General features: G+C 46.0%; 1 protein-coding gene across 1 annotated transcript in view; it reads right to left on the bottom strand.

Moving 5' to 3' along the window:
- Positions 1-8,968: 8,968 nt before the first annotated feature.
- The window catches only part of ACAP3 (ArfGAP with coiled-coil, ankyrin repeat and PH domains 3), a 93,764-nt gene continuing 81,650 nt past the window's right edge, over positions 8,969-21,082 (bottom strand). Inside the window, exons 20-24 of the mRNA XM_083876713.1 lie at positions 15,309-15,401; positions 13,893-14,113; positions 12,717-12,826; positions 11,286-11,396; positions 8,969-10,135 (exon numbers count right to left, since the gene is read on the bottom strand). Of these exons, the coding sequence (XP_083732839.1) occupies positions 9,997-10,135; positions 11,286-11,396; positions 12,717-12,826; positions 13,893-14,113; positions 15,309-15,401 (674 nt within the window). The 3' untranslated portion in view covers positions 8,969-9,996. The remainder of the gene's footprint in view (positions 10,136-11,285; positions 11,397-12,716; positions 12,827-13,892; positions 14,114-15,308; positions 15,402-21,082) is intronic.

The raw sequence follows: 21,082 nt of genomic DNA, 5'->3' as shown, positions 1-21,082 counted from the left end.
TCTGACAGTGTCTGGAATTCTGGTCCTGCTGGAAATGTGACTGGGATGTTCTGGATCTGCTCCTGGGAGCTCTGGCAGGGCTTGGAATTCCCTGAATTCTGCTGGAAAAGCCCCAGGGACACCCTGGATCTTCTTATGGGAACTCTGAGTGTGCTTGGAATTTACCTGATCCTGCTGGAAATGTGCCAGGGATGTTCTTGATCCTCTCCTGGGAACTGTGACAGTGTTTGGAATTCTGCTGGTCCTGCTGGAAATGGGACAGGGATGTTCTGGATCAACCCCTGGGAACTCTGGCAGGCCTTGGAATTCCCTTAATCCTACTGGAAACGTCACAGGGATGTTCTGGATCCTCTCCTGGGAGCTGTGACAGTGTTTGGAATTCTCCTGATGCAGCTGGAAATGTGCCAGGGATGTCCTGGATCCACCCTGAGTATGGAAATGATTGGAATTCCCTTAATTCTGCGGGAAAGAGCACAAGGATGTCCTGGATCCTCTCCTGGGAACCCTGACTGTACTTGGAATTCCCTTAATTCTGCTAAAAATGTGCCAGGGATGTCCTGGGTCTGCTCCTGGGAGCTGTGACAGTGTTTGGAATTCTCCTGGTGCTGCTGGAAAAGGGATAGGGGTGTCCTGGATCCACCCTGAGCATGGAAATGATTGGAATTCTCTTAATTTTTTGGGAAATGTGACAGGGATGTGCTGGATCCTCTCCTGGGAGCTCTGGCAGGGCTTAGAATTCCCTAAACTCTGCTGGAAAAGCCCCAGGGACATCCTGGATCCTCTCCTGGGAACTGTGACAGTGTTTTGGATTCTCCTGATCCTGATGGAAAAGCCCCAGGGATGTCCTGGATTCACAGCTGAGCATTGAAATTATTTGAATTCCCTTAATTCTGCGGGAAAGGGCACAGGGATGTGCTGGATCCTCTCCTGGGAGCTCTGGCAGGGCTTGGAATTCCCTGAGTTCTTCTGGAAAAGCCCCAGGGACATCCTGGATCCTCACCTGGGAACTGTGACAGTGTCTGGAATTCTCCTGGTCCTGCTGGAAAAGCCCCAGGGATGTGCTGAATCTGCTCCTGGGAGCTGTGACAGTGTTTGGAATTCTCTGAATTCTGCTGGAAAAGTCACAAGGACATTCTGGATCCATCCCTGAGCATGGAAATTATTTGAATTCCCTTAATTCTGCTAAAATGTGCCAGGGACACCCTGGATCCTCTCCTGGGAGCTGTGACAGTGTTTGGAATTCTCCTGGTCCTCCTGGAAAATCTCCAGGGATGTTCTTGATCCTCTCCTGGGAACTGTGATAGTGTCTGGAATTCTCCTGATCCTTCTGGGAAAGCTCCAGGGACATCCTGGATCCACAGCTGAGTGTGGCAGTGCCTGGAATTCCCTGAATTCTGCTCAAAAAGTGACAGGGACACCCTGGATCATCTCCTGGGAGCTCTGGCAGGGCTTGGAATTCCCTGAATTCTGCTGGAAAAGTGACAGGGACACCCTGGATTCACACCTGAGTGTGGCAATGCCTGCAATTCCCTTAATTCTGCTGGAAAAGCCCCAGGGATGTCCTGGATTCACAGCTGAGCATGGAAATGATTGGAATTCCCTTCCTGCTGCTAAAAATGTGCCAGGGACACCCTGGATCCTCTCCTGGGAGCTGTGACAGTGTTTGGAATTCTCCTGGTCCTGCTGGAAAAGGGACAGGGATGTTCTGGCTCCACCTCTGAGCATGGAAATTACTGGAATTCCCTTAATTCTGCTGGAAATGTGACAGGGATGTGCTGGATCCTCTCCTGGGAGCTCTGGCAGGGCTTGGAATTCCCTTAATTCTGCTGGAAAAGCCCCAGGGACACCCTGGATCCTCACCTGGGAACTGTGACAGTGTTTGGAATTCTCCTGATCCTGCTGGAAAAGCCCCAGGGATGTCCTGGATCCTCTCCTGGGCATGGAAATGATTGGAATTCCCTAAATTCTGTGGGAAATGTGCCAGGGACACCCTGGATCCTCTCCTGCGAACTCTGGCAGGGCTTGGAATTCCCTTAATTCTACTGGAAATGGGACTGGGGCTTCTCCAGCTGCATCAGGAGGGGAAATTAGGAGGGGAAAAGGAAAATTAGGAGGGGAAATAAAGGGAAAATTAGAAGGGGGAAAAAAGGAAATTTAGGCAGGAAAAAAGGGAAATTGGGGGGTAAAAAAGGAAAAAATTGGGAGGGGAAAAAAGGGAAATAAAGAGGGAAAAAAGGGGAAATTAGAAGGGGGAAAAAAGGGAAATTGGGAGAGAAAAAAAGAGAAATTAGGAGGGGAAAAAAGGGAAATAAAGAGGGAAAAACTGGAAAAATAGGAGGGGAAAAAAGGAAAAATAGGAGGGGAAAGAAAGGGAAATTGGGAGGGAAAAAAGGGATCATTTGGGTGGGAAAAAAAGGGAAAATTAGATGGGGAAAAATAGGAAAATTGTGAGGAGAAAAAAAAAAAGAGAAATTAGGAGGGGAAAAAGGAAAATTGGGAGGGGAAAAAAGGGAAATTAGGAGGGGAAAATAGGAGAAAATTGGGAGGGGAAAAAAGGGAAAATTAGAAGGGAAAAAAAAAGGGAAATTAGGAGGGAAAAAAGGGAAATTGGGAGGGAAAAAAAGGAAAAATTAGGAGGGGGGAAAAAAAGGAAAATTAGGAGGGGGAAAAAGGAAATTTAGGAGGGGAAAAAAGGGCAAATTTGGGAGAAATATTCCCTAAAATCTTCACCAGAATAAAATAAAAACCAAATCAGACCCCGACAGTTAAATACAGACCAAACTGTATTGAATGAAAATTGCACTAAGTCCTCTGGGCACATCAATAATAAGAATAAATTAAATACTTTTAAAACAATTTCCACGGATTTTTTAAAAAGAACAAAGCACAAAAAAAAAAAAAAAAAAAAAAAAAAAAAATCAAATCCCCCAATAAAACAAAAAAAAAAGAACATTTTAAAACCTCCCCTCCCCCCAAAAAATACTGTCAGGTAGGAAAAGTGCACCGAGTTTTTTTTTTTGTTTGTTTTGTTTTGTTTTTTTTTTTAAACATTTAAATCAAAAAGTACCGACGACGTGATCGATAAATCAATAAAATATCAATAAATCGATAAATCCATTGTCTCGCTTTTCGCAGCCGTATTTACAATTATTATTATTATTATTTTGTTTTTATTTTTTTCTTCTTTTTTCTTCTTTCTTTTCTGACTTTCTTGTCCTTCAGCAGAGTCTGGAGGCTCCAGGATGGGATTTCTGGCCCGAATTCCCAGGGAGGGGAATAAAAAGTGAAATTAAATCACTGGAAAAGCGGGAGCTGATTTCAGACCAGGGGGATTGAAAATCACTTTGAAAATCAATTTAAAAACCAGTTTGAAAATCAATTTAAAACCCAATTGTTTGAAAATCAGTTTAAAAAACCGGTTTGAAAACCAATTTGAAAACCAGTTCTAAAACCAGCTGGAAAACCAGTTCCAAAATCAATTTAAAACCCAATTATTTGAAAATCAGTTTAAAAAACAGTTTAAAAATCAATCTGAAAACCAATTTAAGAACCAGTTTGAAAATCACTTTGAAAACCAGTTTGAAAAACCAATCTGAAACAATTTTAAAAACAATTTCAAAAACCAGTTTTAAAACCAGTTTGAAAACAAATTTGAAAACCGATTTAAAAACCAGTTTGAAACCGCTTTGAAAACCAATTTGAAAACCAGTTTAAAAACCACTTTGAAAATCAGTTTAAAAACCAACCTGAAAACCAATTTAACAACCAGTTATTTGAAAACCAATTTGAAAAACCAGTTTGAAAACCAGTTTAAAAACCAACTTGAAAATAAATTTGAAAATCAGTTTGAAAACCAGCTTGAAAACCAGTTTCAAAATCAGTTTGAAACCCAATCTCAAAACCAATTTAACAACCAGTTATTTGAAAACCAGTTGAAAAACCAGTTTGAAAACCGATTTAAAAACCAGTTTGAAAATCAGTTCCAAACCGGTTTTGAAAAATCAGTTTCAAAATCAGTTTTAAAGCCAATTTGAAAACCAATTTGAAAACCAGTTTGAAAAACCAGTTTAAAAATCAATCTCAAAACCAATTTAAGAACCAGTTTGAAAATCAGTTTGAAAATCACTTTGAAAACCAGTTTGAAAAACCAATCTGAAACAATTTTTAAAAACAATTTGAAAAACCAGTTTTAAAACCAGTTTGAAAACAAATTTGAAAACCAATTTGAAAACCAGTTTGAAAATCAGTTTAAAAACCAATCTGAAAACCAATTTAACAACCAGTTATTTGAAAATCAGTTTGAAAAACCAGTTTGAAAACCAGTTTAAAAACCAACTTGAAAATAAATTTGAAAATCAGTTTAAAAACCAGCTTGAAAACCAGTTTCAAAATCAGTTTGAAACCCAATCTCAAAACCAATTTAACAACCAGTTATTTGAAAATCAGTTTGAAAACCAGTTTGAAACCCAATTTGAAAACCAACTTAAAAAACAGTTTGAAAACCAATTTGAAACCCAATCTCAAATGCAATTTAAGAACTAGTTACTTGAAAATCAGTTCAAAAACCAGTTCAAAAATCAGTTTAAAATCCAGTTTAAAAACCAATTTGAAAATAAATTTGAAAATCAGTTTGAAAACCAATCTCAAAACCAATTTAACAACCAGTTATTTGAAAATCAGTTTGAAAATCAGTTTGAAAAACCAGTTTGAAAAATCAGTTTAAAAACCAGTTTGAAAAATCAGTTTGAAAACCAGCTCTAAAATCAGTTTGAAAACCAATTTAAAAACCAATTTGAAAATAAATTTGAAAATCAGCTTGAAAACCAGATTCAAAATCAGTTTGAAAACCAATTTAAAAACCAATTTAACAACCAGTTATTTGAAAATCAGTTTGAAAATCAGTTTGAAAACCAACTTAAAAACCAGTCTGAAAACCAATCTCAAAACCAATTTAACAACCAGTTTCAAAACCAATTTAAAAACCAGTTTTAAAAACTGATCTGAAAACCAATTTGAAAACCAGCTTGAAAACCAGCTAGAAAACCAGTTCAAAAAATAATTTAAAAATCAATTTAAAAACCAGTTTGAAAACCAATTTGAAAACCAGTTTGAAACCCCATTTAAAAACCAGTTTGAAAACCAGTTTGAAACCCAATCTCAAACCAATTTAAAAACTAGTTTGATAAATCAGTTTGATAAACCAACTTGAAAATCAATTTAAAAACCAGTTTAAAAACCCAGTTATTTGAAACCCAGTCTGAAAACCAGTTTGGGGTCACTGGACGTGTAAAAAACCCCAAATGCCTGAGCAGGACCGTGGTGACTCTGGTGGGATTTTCTCTCCTGGGAAGGTTCTGGAGGGGCTGAGGATGGATCCCAAATCCAGGAGGGAATTCCCTGCGGGATCTCCCGGCTCCTCACTTGGGGGCACAGCGGGTTTGGGGTCCTGGGGGGGGAGACTCGGATTTAGGGGTGGATTTGGGATCAGGAGCAGCACCACGACTTCCAACCCTGTCCCAGCTGGGCCAGGAGCAGCCAGGACTTGGATTTAGGGATGGATTTGGGATGGATTTGGGATTGGGAGCAGCACCACAACCTCCAGCCCCATCTCTGCTGGGCCAGGAGCAGCCAGGACTTGGATTTAAGGGTGGATTTAGGATGGATTTAGGATCAGCATCACAGCAACTTCCAGCCCCATCCCAGCTGTGCCAGGGCTGAAGGGATTGGATTTAGGGGTGGATTTGGGATTGGGATCAGTTTACAACCCCATCCCTGCTGGGCCAGGAGCAGCCAGGACTCAAATTTTGGGATGGATTTAGGGTCAGGAGCAGCTTCCAGCTCCATCCCAGCTGGGCCAGGGCTGCAGGAATTTGATTTAGGATCAGCATCAGCTTCCAGCCCCATCCCAGCTGTGCCAGGAGGCACCCAATACTCAGATTTTGGGGCGGATTTGGGATCAGGAGCAGCACCACAACCTCCAGCCCCATCCCAGCTGGGCCAGGGCTGCAGGGATTGAATTTAGGGATGGATTTGGGATTGGGATCAGCTTCTAACCCCGTCCCAGCTGTGCCAGGAGCAGCCAGGACTCGGATTTTGGGGTGGATTTGGGATCAGGAGCAGCTTCCAGCCCCGTCCCAGCTGTGCAAGGGCTGCAGGGATTGGATTTAGGATCAGCATCAGCTTCCAACCCCATCCTAGCTGTGCAAGGGCTGCAAGAATTGGATTTTGGGATGGATTTGGGATCGGGAGCAGCACCACAACTTCCAGCCCTGTCCCAGCTGTGCAAGGGCTGCAGGGATTGGATTTAGGATCAGCATCAGCTTCCAGCTCCATCCCAGCTGGGCCAGGGCTGCAGAGATTGAATTTAGGGATGGATTTGGGATTGGGATCAGCTTCCAATCCCATCCCAGCTGAGCCAGGAGCAGCCAGGACTCAGATTTAGGGGTGGATTTGGGATCAGGAGCAGCTTCCAGCTCCATCCCATCTGTGCAAGGGCTGAAGGGATTGGATTTAGGGGTGGATTTGGGATCGGGAGCAGCACCACGACTTCCAGCCCCGTCCCTGCTGGGCCAGGAACAGCCAGGGCCTGGAGCAGCCAGGACTCGGATTGTGGGGTGGATTTAGGATGGATTCGGGATCAAGATCAGCTTCCAGCCCCATCCCAGCTGGGCCAGGAGCAGCCAGGACTCAGATTTTGGGGTGGATTTCGGATCAGGAGCAGCACCACAACTTCCAGCCCTGCCCCAGCTGTGCCAGGGCTGCAGGAATTGGATTTAGGGGTGGATTTGGGATTGGGATCAGTTTACAACCCCATCCCTGCTGGGCCAGGAGAAGCCAGGACTCGGATTTAGGGATGGATTTAGGATGGATTTGGGATCAGGATCAGCTTCCAGCTCCATCCCATCTGTGCAAGGGCTGCAGGGATTGGATTTTGGGGTGGATTTCGGATCAGGAGCAGCACCACGACTTCCAGCCCCATCCCAGCTGGGCCAGGATCTGCAGGGATTTAATTTAGGGGTGGATTTGGGATGGGGGTCAGCTTCCAACCCCATCCCTGCTGGGCCAGCAGCAGCCAGGACTCGGATTTGGGATGGATTTAGGATCAGGAGCAGCTTCCAGCTCCATCCGAGCTGTGCAAGGGCTGCAGGAATTGGATTTCAGGATAAATTTGGGATCAGGAGCAGCACCACAACTTCCAGCTGGGCCAAGGCTGAAGGGATTGGATTTCAGGATGGATTTGGGATCGGGATCAGCTTCCAGCCCTGAGTTTTTTGGAACTGCTCATCCCCAAATCTCCAGTCCCTGAGCTCCCTAAAAACCCTCCAAAAATGGTATGAGACAGCCCTGGAATCATCAGCAAAGGAGATTCCAGAGGTTCCTGTGCTCCCTAAACCCTCCCAAAATGGGATGAGACACCTCTGGAATTATCAACAAAGGAGATTCCAGGGGTCCCTGTGCTCCTTAAATCCTCAAGAGAGTTCCAGACACAGAAAAAAGGAGATTCCAGGGGTCCCTGAGCTCCTTAAATCCTCCAAAAATGGGATGAGACACCTCCAAACAGAAAAAATGAGATTCCAGGGGTCCCTGTGCCCCCTAAACCCTCCCAAAACAGGATGAACCTCTGGAATCATCAACAAAGGAGATTTCAGAGGTCCCTGTGCTCCCTAAACCCTCTAGAGATTTCCAGACACAGAAAAAAAGAGATTCCAGGGGTCCCTGTGCTCCCTAAACCCTCCCAAAAATGGGATGAGACAGCCCTGGAATCACCAACGAAGGGAATTACAGGGGTCCCTGTGCTGCTTAAACCCTCCAAAAATGGGATGAGACAGCTCCAGACACAGAAAAAAACGAGATTCCAGGGGTCCTTCTGCTCCCTAAACTCCCCAAAAATGGGACAAGACTCCTCTGGAATCACCAACAAAGGAGAACCACGTTCCCTCACTGCAGTTAAGAGAGTCAGGGGAGGGGAAAAAAGGGAGAAAAATATGAAAATTCTGCTTTTTCTGGGAGCTGGGGAGGGGAGTGAGGGAATTCACCCACCCTGGGGGTGTCTGGAAAAGGGTTGGGTTTGGGGTCGGGGTCAGGGGAGGTTTTGGGGGGTGGGTTGGGCTCCATCATCATGAAGGTCTCTTTTAATCTGGGGATTTTGGGGTTCTGGGGTTTTGGGATCGTGGGGTTCTGGAGTTCTGGGATTTTGGGGTTCTGGGTCCTGTGGTTATGGGATCCTGTGGTTCTGGGATTTTGGGATTCTGAGATCCGGGATCTTGGGATTCTGGGATCCTGTGGTTCTGGGATTTTGGGATCCTGTGATTCTGGGAATTTGGGGTTCTAGGGTCCTGTGGCTCTGGGATTTTGGGATACTGGGGTCCTGTGATCCTGGGATTTTGGGGATCCTGTGATTTTGGGATTCTGGGATCTTGGGATTCTGGGATTTGGGATTCTGGGATCTTGTGGCTCTGGGGTTTTGGAATTTTGGGGTTCTGAGATTTTGGGATCTTGTAGTTCTGGGATTTTGGGGTTCTAGGATTTTGGGATACTGGGGTCCTGTGATCCTGTGATTTTGGGATTCTGGGATCTGAGATCTTGGGATTCTGGGATCCTGTGGCTCTGGGATTTTGGAGTTCTGGGATTCTGGGATTTTGGGACCCTGTGGTTCTGGGATCTTGTGGTTCTGGGATTTTGGGATCTTGTGATACTGGGATTTTGGGATCCTGGGATTTTGGGGTTCTGGGATTCTGTGATTTTGGAATTCTGGGATCTTGGGGTTCTGTGCTTCTGGAGTTCTGTGAGCCTGGGGTTCTGGATGGGAATCCTTGCAGGAATCCCTATGGGATGGGATCCTTCCAGGAATCCTTCCAGGAGTCCTTCCAGGAATCCCTGTGGGATGGGATCCTGTGGGATGGGATCCTGTGGGATGGGAATCCTTTCAGGGATCTCTGTGGGATGGGAATCCCTGTAGGATGGGGATCCTTCCAGGGATCCACGGGAGGGGAGCAGGGCAGGGATGGCTTTGGGCAGCAAACGAGGGGAGCGTGGCCGGCTCAGTCCTGAGAGCAGAGAAAGGGGGGGAACCAGAGTTCCCAATCCCATCCCAATCCCATCCCATCCCAATCCCCATCCCAACCCCAATCCCATCCCAATCCCGACCCTGCTGGGCCTCTGGAGCCCAAAACCAGCCTGGGAGGCCCCTCTGAGCCCTCCCTGGGCTCCAAGTCCTGATCCCTGCCCCAATTCCAGCACTGAGGGAGGGCCACCTTTGTCTGCTCCTGCTGCTGTGACTCTCTCCTGCTGTTGGTGACTTTCCTGCTCACCAAAGTTATTTTTTCCTTTTCTTCTCTTTTAAAAAAAATTCTTTTTTTCTTTTTTTTTTTCTTTTTTTTTTCCTTTTTCTTTTTTTCTTTTTCCTTCTTTTTTTCTTTTCCTTTTTTTCTTTTCCTTTTTTTCTTTTCTTTTTTCTTTTCAATTTTTTTTCCTTTTCCTTTTTTTTCCTTTTCCTTTTTTTTCTTTTCCTTTTTTTTCTTTTCAATTTTTTTTCCTTTTCCTTTTTTCTTCCTTTTCTTTTTTTTTTTTTCCTCGTCCTTTTTTTTTCTCCTTTTCCTTTTTTTTTTTCCTTGTCTTTTTTTTCCTCCTCTTCCTTTTTTTTTTCCTTTCTTTTTGTTTTCTTTTTTTTGTGTCTTTTTAAACTCTAAACTCACCTCTCACTCCATTAAAAAAAAAAAACAAAACCTCCCAAAAAAATTCCAACCATCCAGTAGTCAAACATGAGAACTCAAACCTCACAAGGGAAAAAAGCAAGGAAGACAAAAAAAAAAAAAAAAAAAAAAAAAAAAAAAAAAAAAAATCCTTTTTAACCTTCCTGAAAGGGAGAAAAATCCCAAACCAGAGTGACCTGGCAGGAAAAACAAACCACCCCGAGGATGAGGCTCCTCTCCAGGGATCCAGCCCGGCTCGGGGGAACATCCACAGAGGGGGGGAATTATTATTTTTTGGGGTCCCCTAACAGTCGTCGATGTTGAGGCTGATGAACTCCTGGATGCATTTCCTGTACTGCAGCTCCGTGGGGCTGGTGGTGGGGTACGGGCCCGGCTGCCCCTCGGCCTCCCGCATCTCCTCGTTCATCCGCGCCAGACGCAGCCTGGGGACAGCACAGGACAGACAGACAGGACAGACAGACAGGGGGACAGGACAGGACAGACAGGGGGACAGGACAGGACAGGACAGACAGGGGGACAGGGCAGGACAGACGGACAGGGGGACAGGGCAGACAGGGGGACAGGACAGGACAGACAGGGGGACAGGACAGACAGGGGGGACAGGACAGGACAGACAGGGGGACAGGACAGACAGGGGGGACAGGACAGGACAGACGGACAGGGGGACAGGGCAGACAGGGGGACAGGACAGGACAGACAGAGGGGACAGGACAGGACAGACAGAGGGGACAGGACAGACAGGGGGACAGGACAGGACAGACAGGGGGACAGGACAGGACAGACAGGGGGACAGGACAGGACAGACAGGGGGGACAGGACAGACAGGGGGACAGGACAGACAGGGGGACAGGACAGGACAGGACAGACAGGGGGACAGGACAGGACAGACAGGGGGACAGGACAGGGGTTAGTGCTGGTACTGATGGGTGAGTTTTTCTTGCTGTTTCCTGGTTCCCCAGGTAGGGTTTTCCAGTATTTCCCAGTTTTTCCCAGGGTTTCCCAATGTTTCCCAGAGCTTCCTGGTTCCCAGGCAGTGTTTCCCAGTACTTCCCAGAATTTCCCAGGCAGTATTTCCCAATGTTTCCCAGTATTTCCCAGTCCCCAGAAGGCACTTCCTGGTGTTTCCCAGTGTTCCCCAGCCATTCTCAGAATTCCCTGGGCAGTATTTATTTATTTATCTATCCCTTCCCTGGGCAGTATCTATCCCTTCCCTGGGCACTATTTATCTATTTATTTATCAATTCCCTGGGCAGGATTTATCTATCCATTTCCCAGGCAGTATTTATTCCCCCATTCCCCAGTCAGTATTTATTTATTTATCCCCCCATCCCCTGGTCAGTATATATTTATTTATCCCCCATTCCCTGGTCAGTATATATTTATTTATCCCCCATCCCCTGGTCAGTATATATTTATTTATCCCCCATCCCCTGGTCAGTATATATTTATTTATCCCCCATCCCCTGGTCAGTATATATTTATTTATCCCCCCATTCCCTGGTCAGTATATATTTATTTATCCCCCATCCCCTGGTCAGTATATATTTATCCCTGTCACTATTTTGTGCTCACAGGGTGACGATGTCGGCGTTGGCGGCGCTCACGGCGATGCTCAGCGGGTCCTGCCCGTCCCCGTCCGCCGTGTCCTGGGCGGCACCGCGCTTCAGGAACAGGCACACCTGCCTGGGGACACGGCACGGGTGAGTGACACCGCGGGGGGACACGGCATGGGGTCAGTGACACCGCAGGGGGACATGGCATGGGGTCAGGGACACCATGGGGGGACACAGTGTGACACCACAGGGGGACATGGCATGGGGTCAGTGACACCGCAGGGGGACACAGTGTGACACCACAGGGGGACATGGCATGGGGTCAGTGACACCGTGGAGGGACACAGGGTGACACCACGGGAGGACATGGCACGGGGTCAGTGACACCATGGGGGGACACAGGGTGACACCACGGGGGGACACAGCAATGGGGTCAGTGACACCGCGGGGGGACACCACAGGTCAGTGACACAGTGACACAATAAAACCCCCATTTCACCACTTGATTCCCCCCAAATCCCACCTCTCCTGGATTTCTTTGGCATATACTCCAGCTGTGGGTTTTTTTCCAGCTGTGGGTTCTATTCCAGCTGTGGGTTTTGGGGCAGCTGTGGGCTCTATCCCAGCTGTGGGTTTTACTCCAGCTGTGGGCTCTATCCCAGCTGTGGGCTCTACCCCAGCTGTGGGCTCTATCCAGCTGTGGCTCTATCCAGCTGTGATCTCTATCCAGCTGTGGGCTCTATCCAGCTGTGGATTTAGGGCAGCTGTGGGCTCTATCCAGCTGTGGGCTCTATCCAGCTGTGGATTTGGGGCAGCTGTGATCCTATCCAGCTGTGATCTCTATCCAGCTGTAGGCTCTATCCAGCTGTGGGCTCTATCCAGCTGTGATCTCTATCCAGCTGTGATCTCTATCCAGCTGTGGGCTCTATCCAGCTGTGGATTTAGGGCAGCTGTGGGCTCTATCCAGCTGTGGGCTCTATCCAGCTGTGGGCTCTATCCAGCTGTGGATTTAGGGCAGCTGTGGGCTCTATCCAGCTGTGGGCTCTATCCAGCTGTGGGCTCTATCCAGCTGTGGATTTAGGGCAGCTGTGGGCTCTACTCCAGCTGTGATCTCTATCCAGCTGTGGGCTCTACTCCAGCTGTGATCTCTATCCAGCTGTGGGCTCTATCCAGCTGTGGGCTCTATCCAGCTGTGATCTCTATCCAGCTGTGATCTCTATCCAGCTGTGGGCTCTATCCAGCTGTGGATTTAGGGCAGCTGTGGGCTCTATCCAGCTGTGGGCTCTATCCAGCTGTGGGCTCTATCCAGCTGTGGATTTGGGGCAGCTGTGGGCTCTATCCAGCTGTGGGCTCTATCCAGCTGTGGGCTCTATCCAGCTGTGATCTCTATCCAGCTGTGGGCTCTATCCAGCTGTGGGCTCTATCCAGCTGTGCTTTGGGCAGCACTCACCCCGTGTGGCCCAGGTAGGTGGCGTGGTGCAGGGGGGCCCGGCCCCGCGAGTCCCTCTGGTTGACGTCGGCCCCGTTCTGCAGCAGGAACTCGCAGGCGATCAGGGAGCCCTGGGGGAAACGGGGGATTCACAGGGGGTTTTTTATACAGACATGGGAAACATCTATGAATATGAAAATTCAGAATTTTAGAAGCACGTAATGTGTTTAAGCAGGTGGAGGGGGACAGAGATATATATATATAGCTAATTCAGCAATTTTGTAAAAGTAGAGAAACGACTTGTAACAGAACACACAGAAATGTCTACTGCAAAAAAAGCCAAATCTATATCTTTCATATTTGCAGATTCTGTGCTGCCCAGGGATGCAGTTCTGAGCCTCACATTAAGCTCTTTTCACAGTGCAGGGACACAAAACAAATCCTTTTTCTGGACAACTTTTGGACCCAAAAGCACAAACAAAAGTGACTAAAGGGAGGAACGAGAAGGATGAGACCTCACAACCTGGAGCTGGAATTGGACAATTAAACCAAATGGACCAAAACTGATAAAAATGTGAAATCTTGTGTCTGAGGGTCCATTTTGTGTGTGGCTATTTGTAGTGGATGCGGCATTGATCAGGCTCTTGTCCTGCCCAATGTGTATCTTAAAATCCTTTTAATAAATATCTCCTTTATTCTCTCAGCTCTGTCCAGTCTGTTTTTCAGGTCAGCCTTCCAAGGCATTGAGAGAAGTGTGGTTTTGTGGGACCTGTGTGTATTTAAACCTGAAATCTCAGGTATGGTGAATTCCACCCCAAACCCTTCACACCCACCCAGGGAACAATCCCACCTCAATATCCCACCCTAATATCCCATCCCAACATCCCACCCCAACATCCCACCCCAACATGCCACCCCAACATCCCATCCCAATATCCTACCCCAATATCCCACCCCAATATCCCACCCTAATATCCCATCCCAATATCCCACCCCAACATCCCACCCCAACATCCCACCCCAACATCCCACCCCAACATGCCACCTCCCCTTCCCCTGTTCCACCTCTGAGCCATCCAAAAATCCACAGAAAATCCCCAGCTGGAAATAAAATACACCTGCTTTATCATCTTAATTATAAAATCTGTACTCCACAAGACATCCCACCCCAAAAAATGCCTTCCCATCATCACGTACCCCACTGACAGCCTGGATCAGGGGGGTCTTGCTCTCGTCCTCGTCGTTGACCCAGTTGATGTCGGCGCCGTGGGCCAGAGCCTCGGCCATCAGGGGCAGGTTCCTGCCCTGGGCCGCCCTGGACAGAACCAGCCCCGGGTGCAGCTCCCGAACGTCCTCCAGGTCTGACACCTCCTGCTCCAGCTCGGCCTCGCCGCTCGAGTCCTCCGACACCTCGCACTCTGAGGGGAGGGAAAGAAAGGGAGAAAGGCAAAGAAAGGGAAAAAAGGGGGAAAGGGAAAAAAGGGGAAAAAGGGGGAAAAGAGGAAAAGGGGAGAAAAGGGGGAGAAAAGGGGGAGAAAAGGGGGAGAAAAGGGGGAGAAAAGGGGGAGAAAAGGGGGAGAAAAGGGGGAGAAAAGGAGGAGAAAAGGAGGAGAAAAGGGGGAGAAGGGGGAAAAGAGGGGGAAAAAGGGAAAAGGGGAAAGAAAGGGAGATGGGAAAAAGGAGGAAAAGGGGAAAATGGGGGGGAAAGGGGGGAAAAAGGAGGAGTTGAACCCAAAGCTTCACATTCTGTTTTTTATGACCCCAATGCCATGCTGCCTAAGGGAAGCTGGGCCTGCTGGTATTTGTAGAGTTCTGCACCTTCCTCTGTGCCACCCAATTCCTGAGTGCCACCCACCCTCCTGTGTGCCACCCACCTTCCCCTGAGTGTCACTCACCTTCCCCTGAGTGTCACCCATCCTGTGCCACCCACCTTTTTGTTTGCCACCCACATCCCCCTGAGTGTCCCCCACCTTCTCCTGAGTGTCACCCACCCTCCCCTTTGTCACCCATCCTGTGCCACCCACTTTTTTTGTGTGCCACCCACCTTCCCCTGTGTGTCCCACTCACCTTCTGTGCCACCCACTTTCCCAGTGCCACCCAATTCCTGAGTGTCACCCACCTTCCTCTGCATGTCACCCACCTTCCTCTGCATGTCACCCATCTTCCTCTGCATGTCACCCACCTTCCTCTGAGTGTCACCCACCTTCCTCTGAGCGTCACCCACCCTTCCCCTCTTTGTGCCACCCACTTTTTGTGTCCCACTCACCTTCTGTGCCACCCACTTTCCCAGTGCCACCCACCTTCCCTCTGTGCCACCCAATTCCTGAGTGTCACCCACCCTCCCCTGAGTGCCACCCACCTTCTCTGAGTGCCACCCAGTGCCACCCACCCTCCCCTGAGTGTCACCCAGTGCCACCCACCCTCCCTGAGTGTCACCCAGTGCCACCCACCCTCCCTGAGTGTCACCCAGTGTCACCCACCCTCCTCTGAGTGCCATCCACCCTCCCTCTGTGTGCCACCCACCATCCCTGAGTGTCCCCCAGTGCCCCCTCCCCAGTGTCACCCACCCTCCCTGAGTGCCCCCCCCTCCCCAGTGTCCCCAGAGCCACCCACCCTCCTCGGTGACACTGTCCACCACGGAGCCGAAGACCAGCAGGTCGCTGCTGCCGTCGGTGCTCCCGCCCAGGCCGCTGTCACTGCTCAGACCTGCGGGGCCAACGGGACACAGACCGGGCCCCCTAAACACCCTGAGCCCCAGGGGGACAGGGGACAGGGCAGGGCAGGGGGGACAGGGTCACTGCTGGCACTGGGACGGGGGTGGTGGCACTGGGACAAAGGTGCTGCCACCCTGCTCACAGAATTCACAGAATCACAGGATTTTCTAGGCTGGGAGAGACCTTCAAGATCACAGAATTCACAGAATAATTCACAAAATCATAGAATTTTCTAGGCTGGAAGAGACCTTCAAAATCAAAGAATTCACATAATTCACAGAATTTTCAAGGTTGGAAGAGACCTTTGAGGTCACAGAATTCACAGAATAATTCACAAAATCATAGAATTTTCTAAGTTGGAAGAGACCCTCAAGGTCACAGAATTACCAGGTTGATAGGGACCTTCAAGGTCACAGAATACACAGAATTTTCTAGGTTGAAAGAGACCTTTGAGGTCACAGAATTCACAGAATAATTCACAAAATCATAGAATTTTCTAAGTTGGAAGAGACCCTCAAGGTCACAGAATTACCAGGTTGATAGAGACCTTTAAGATCACAGAATTCACAGAACAATTCACAAAATCATAGAATTTTCTAGGCTGGAAGAGATCTTTAAGATCACAGAATTCACAGAATCACAGAATCACCAGGCTGGAAGAGACCGTCGAGGTCACAGAATTCAGAGAATAATTCACAAAATCACAGAATTTTCTAAGTTGGAAGAGACCCTCAAGGTCACAGAATTACCAGGTTGATAGGGACCTTCAAGGTCACAGAATACACAGAATTTTCTAGGTTGAAAGAGACCTTCAAGGTCACAGAATGCACCGAATAATTCACAAAAATCATAGAATTTTCTAGGTTGGAAGAGACCTTCAAGGTCGCAGAATTCACAGAATAATTCACAGAAGCACAGAATTTTCCAGGTTGGAACACACCTTCAATATGACAGAATTCACAGAATTACTAGGTTGGAAGAGACCTTCAAGATCACAGAATTCACAGGATTTTCTAGTTTGGAAGAGATCTTCAGGACGACAGAATTCACAGAATAATTCACAAAATCATAGAATTTTCTAATCACAGAATTACCAGGTTGGAAGAGACCTTAAAAATCACAGAATTCACAGAATCGTAGAATTTTCTAGGTTGGAAGTGACCCTCAAGGTGACAGAATTCACAGAATTCACAGAATTTCCAGTTTGGAAGAGACCTTCAAGATCACAGAATTTTCTAGGTCTAGGAAGAGACCTTCAAAATCAAAGAATTCACAGAATTCACAGAATTTTCAAGGTTGGAAGAGACCTTCAAGATGAAAGAATCACAGAATTCATAGAATTGGCTGGAAGAGACCTTCAAGATCACAGAATTCACAGAATAATTCACAAAATCACAGGATTTTCTAGGCTGGAAGTGACCTTTAAGATCACAGAATTCACAGAATCACAGAATGAGCAGGTTGGAAGAGACCTTCAAGGTCACAGAATTCACAGAATTTTCCAGGTTGGAAGACACTGAGAAATTCGTTATTTTCACCACCAGGAGCAAGATGATGCCTTGAGAAATTTGCTGTTTTCTTCTTTAGGAGTAAAATAACACACTGATAAATTTTCTATTTTCTTCTTCAGAATTAAGATGAGGCTCTGAGAAATTTGCTATTTTCTTCTTCAGGTGTGAAATAAGGCACTGAGAAATTTTCTATTTTCTCCTCCAGGGGCAGATGGTGCCCTGAGAAATTTTCTATTTTCTTATTTAGGTGTAAAATATGACACAGAGAAATTTGCTATTTTCTCCTCCAGGAGCAGACGATGCCCTGAGAAATTTGCTTTTTTATTTTTAAGGTGTAAAATAAGGCACTGAGAAATTAACTTTTTTCTCCTCCATGAACAAGGTGACGCTCTGAGAAATTTGCTTTTTTTCTTATTTAGCAGCAACGTGATGCCCTGAGAAATTTTCTATTTTCTCCCCAGGAGCAGATGGTGCCCTGAGAAATTTTCTATTTTCTTTTTAAGGTGTAAAATAAGACACTGAGAAATTTATTTTCTCCTCCAGGAGCAGATGGTGCCCCGAGAATTTATTATTATTATTATTATTATTATTATTATTTAGGTGTAAAATAAGACACTGAGAAATTTGCTTTTTTTTTTTCTTTTCCAGGAACGAGATGATGCTCTGAGAAATTTTCTATTTTCTCCTCCAGGAGCAGATGATGCCCCGAGAAATTTGCTATTTTCTTTTTAAGGTGTAAAATAAGACACTGAGAAATTTACTTTTTTCTCCTCCAGGAACGAGATGATGCTCTGAGAAATTTTCTATTTTCTTCTTTAGCAGCAAGTTTGATGCCCTGAGAAATTTGCTTTTTTTTTTCTTCTTTAGGATTAAAATAAGGCACTGAGAAATTCGTTATTTTCACCACCAGGAGCAAGAGGAGACTTTGAGAAATTTGCTTTTTTCTTATTGAGCAACAACGTGATGCCCTGAGAAATTTATTTTCTCCTCCAGGAGCAGATGGTGCCCTGAGAAATTTTTTATTATTATTATTATTATTATTTAGATGTAAAATAAGACACTGAGAAATTTGCCTTTTTTTTTTTCTTTTCCAGGAACAAGATAAGGCTCTGAGAAATTTTCTATTTTCTTCTTTAGCAGCAAGTTTGATGCCCTGAGAAATTTGCTTTTTTTTTTTCTTCTTTAGGATTAAAATAAGGCACTGAGAAATTCGTTATTTTCACCACCAGGAGCAAGAGGAGACTTTGAGAAATTTGCTTTTTTCTTATTGAGCAACAACGTGATGCCCTGAGAAATTTATTTTCTCCTCCAGGAGCAGATGGTGCCCTGAGAAATTTTTTATTATTATTATTATTATTATTTAGATGTAAAATAAGACACTGAGAAATTTGCCTTTTTTTTTTTCTTTTCCAGGAACAAGATAAGGCTCTGAGAAATTTTCTATTTTCTTCTTTAGCAGCAAGTTTGATGCCCTGAGAAATTTGCTTTTTTTTTCCTTCTTTAGGATTAAAATAAGGCACTGAGAAATTCGTTATTTTCACCACCAGGAGCAAGATGAGACTTTGAGAAATTTGCTTTTTTCTTATTGAGCAGCAACGTGATACCCTGAGAAATTTATTTTCTCCTCCAGGAGCAGATGGTGCCCTGAGAAATTTTTTATTATTATTATTATTATTATTATTTAGATGTAAAATAAGACACTGAGAAATTTACTTTTTTCTCCTCCAGGAACAAGGTGATGCTCTGAGAAATTTTCTATTTTCTTCTTTAGCAGCAAGTTTGATGCCCTGAGAAATTTGCTTTTTTTTTTTTCTTCTTTAGGATTAAAATAAGGCACTGAGAAATTCGTTATTTTCACCACCAGGAGCAAGATGAGACTTTGAAAAATTTGCTTTTTTCTTATTGAGCAGCAACACGAGGCTCTGGGAAATTTTCTATTTTCTCCTCCAGGAGCAGATGGTGCCCTGAGAATTTTTTTTTATTATTATTATTATTATTTAGGTGTAAAATAAGACACTGAGAAATTTGCTTTTTTTTTTCTTTTCCAGGAACGAGGTGATGCTCTGAGAAATTTTCTATTTTCTTCTTTAGCAGCAAGTTTGATGCCCTGAGAAATTTGCTTTTTTTTTTTCTTCTTTAGGATTAAAATAAGGCACTGAGAAATTCGTTATTTTCACCACCAGGAGCAAGAGGAGACTTTGAAAAATTTGCTTTTTTCTTATTGAGCAACAACGTGATGCCCTGAGAAATTTTCTATTTTCTCCCCAGGAGCAGATGGTGCCCCGAGAAAATTTCTATTTTCTTTTTAAGGTGTAAAATAAGACACTGAGAAATTTTCTATTTTCTCCTCCAGGAGCAGATGATGACCTGAGAAATTTGCTTTTTTTTTTCTCCTCCAGGAGCAAGATGAGTCTCTAAAAAATCTACTATTTTCTCCTTTAGCAGCAAGACTGAGAAATTTGCTTTTTCCTTCTTTAAGAACAAGATTCCCTTTGAGAAATTTGCTTTTTTCCTTCTATAGGAACAAAATTCCCTCTGAGAAATTTGCTTTTTTCCTTCTTTAAGAACAAAATTCCCTTTGAGAAATTTGCTTTTTTTCTTCCCCAGGAATAAAATTCCCTTTGAGAAAAAAGAAAAGCGGATTTTGGGGTGGAAAAAGCAGATTTTGGGGTGGAAAAGGCAGATTTTTGGGTGGAAAAAGCAGATTTTGGGGTCTCTGGGTCTCCTTACCTCCGTCCAGGAGGGACCCAGGGTTTTTTTGGGGCAGAAAAAGCAGATTTTGGGGTCTCTGGGCCTCCCTGAGGGTTTTTTTGGGGTGGAAAAAGCAGATTATGGGGTGGAAAAGGCAGATTTTGGGGTCTCTAGGTTTCCTTACCTCCATCCAGGAGGGACCCGGGGGGTTTTGGGGTGGAAAAAGCGGATTTTGGGGTGGAAAAAGCAGATTTTGGGGTGGAAAAAGTGGATTTTGGGGTGGAAAAGACAGATTTTGGGGTCTCTGGACCTCCTTACCTCTGTCCAGGAGGGACCCGGGGGTTTTTGGGGTGGAAAAAGCAGATTTTGGGGTCTCTGGGCCTCCCTGGGGGGGTTTTGGGGTGGAAAAAGCAGATTATGGGGTGGAAAAGGCAGATTTTGGGGTCTCTAGGTTTCCTTACCTCCATCCAGGAGGGACCCGGGGGGTTTTGGGGTGGAAAAAGCGGATTTTGGGGTGGAAAAAGTGGATTTTGGGGTGGAAAAAGCAGATTTTTGGGGTCTCTGGGCCCCCTTACCTCCGTCCAGGAGGGAGCCGGGGGTTTTTGGGGCGGAAAAAGCAGATTTTGGGGTCTCTGGGCCCCCCCTGGGGTTTTTTTGGGGTGGAAAAAGCAGGTTTTGGGGTGGAAAATTTGGATTTTGGGGTCTCTGGGCCCCCTTACCTCCGTCCAGGAGGGACCCAGGGGTTTTTGGGGCAGAAAAAGCAGATTTTGGGACCTCTGGGCCCCCCCTGGGGTTTTTTTGGGGTGGAAAAAAGCAGGTTTTGGGGTGGAAAAATTGGATTTTGGGGTGGAAAATTTGGATTTTGGGGTGGGAAAAGGCAGATTTTTTGGGTGGAAAAAGCAGATTTTGGGGTCTCTGGGTCTCCTTACCTCCGTCCAGGAGGGACTTGGGGGTTTTTTGGGTGGAAAAAGCAGATTTTGGGGTCTCTGGGCCTCCCTGGGGGGGTTTTGGGGTGGAAAAAGCAGATTTTGGGGTGGAAAAGACAGATTTTGGGGTCTCTGGACCTCCTTACCTCTGTCCAGGAGGGATCCTGGGGGTTTTTGGGGCAGAAAAAGCAGATTTTGGGGTCTCTGGGCCTCCCTGGGGGTTTTTAGGGGTGGAAAAGGCAGATTTTGGGGTGGAAAAAGCGGATTTTGGGGTCTCTGGGCCCCCTTACCTCCGTCCAGGAGGGACCCGGGGCAGGGACCCGTCCCAGTGCAGGGGCCTCCTGCCCCTGGGGAGAGCTGGCTCAAACCTGCACCGGGACCGGAGCGTAGGGGAGGGCAGTGGCACAAATAAAAAAAAAAATGAAGGAAAATGGAAAAAAAATAAGGAAAAAAGGAAAAAGGGGAAAGGGAAAAAAAAGGAAAAAATAGTAAGAAAAAAAGGATAAATGTAAGAAGAAAAAAAGGATAAATATAAGAAGAAAAAA

Source organism: Zosterops lateralis (assembly GCF_965231275.1).
Source record: "Zosterops lateralis genome assembly, chromosome: 22".
Taxonomy (NCBI): Eukaryota; Metazoa; Chordata; class Aves; order Passeriformes; family Zosteropidae; genus Zosterops; species Zosterops lateralis.
The sequence above is the reverse complement of the archived record's forward strand: the minus strand, read 5'-3'. Positions and strand labels throughout refer to the sequence as shown.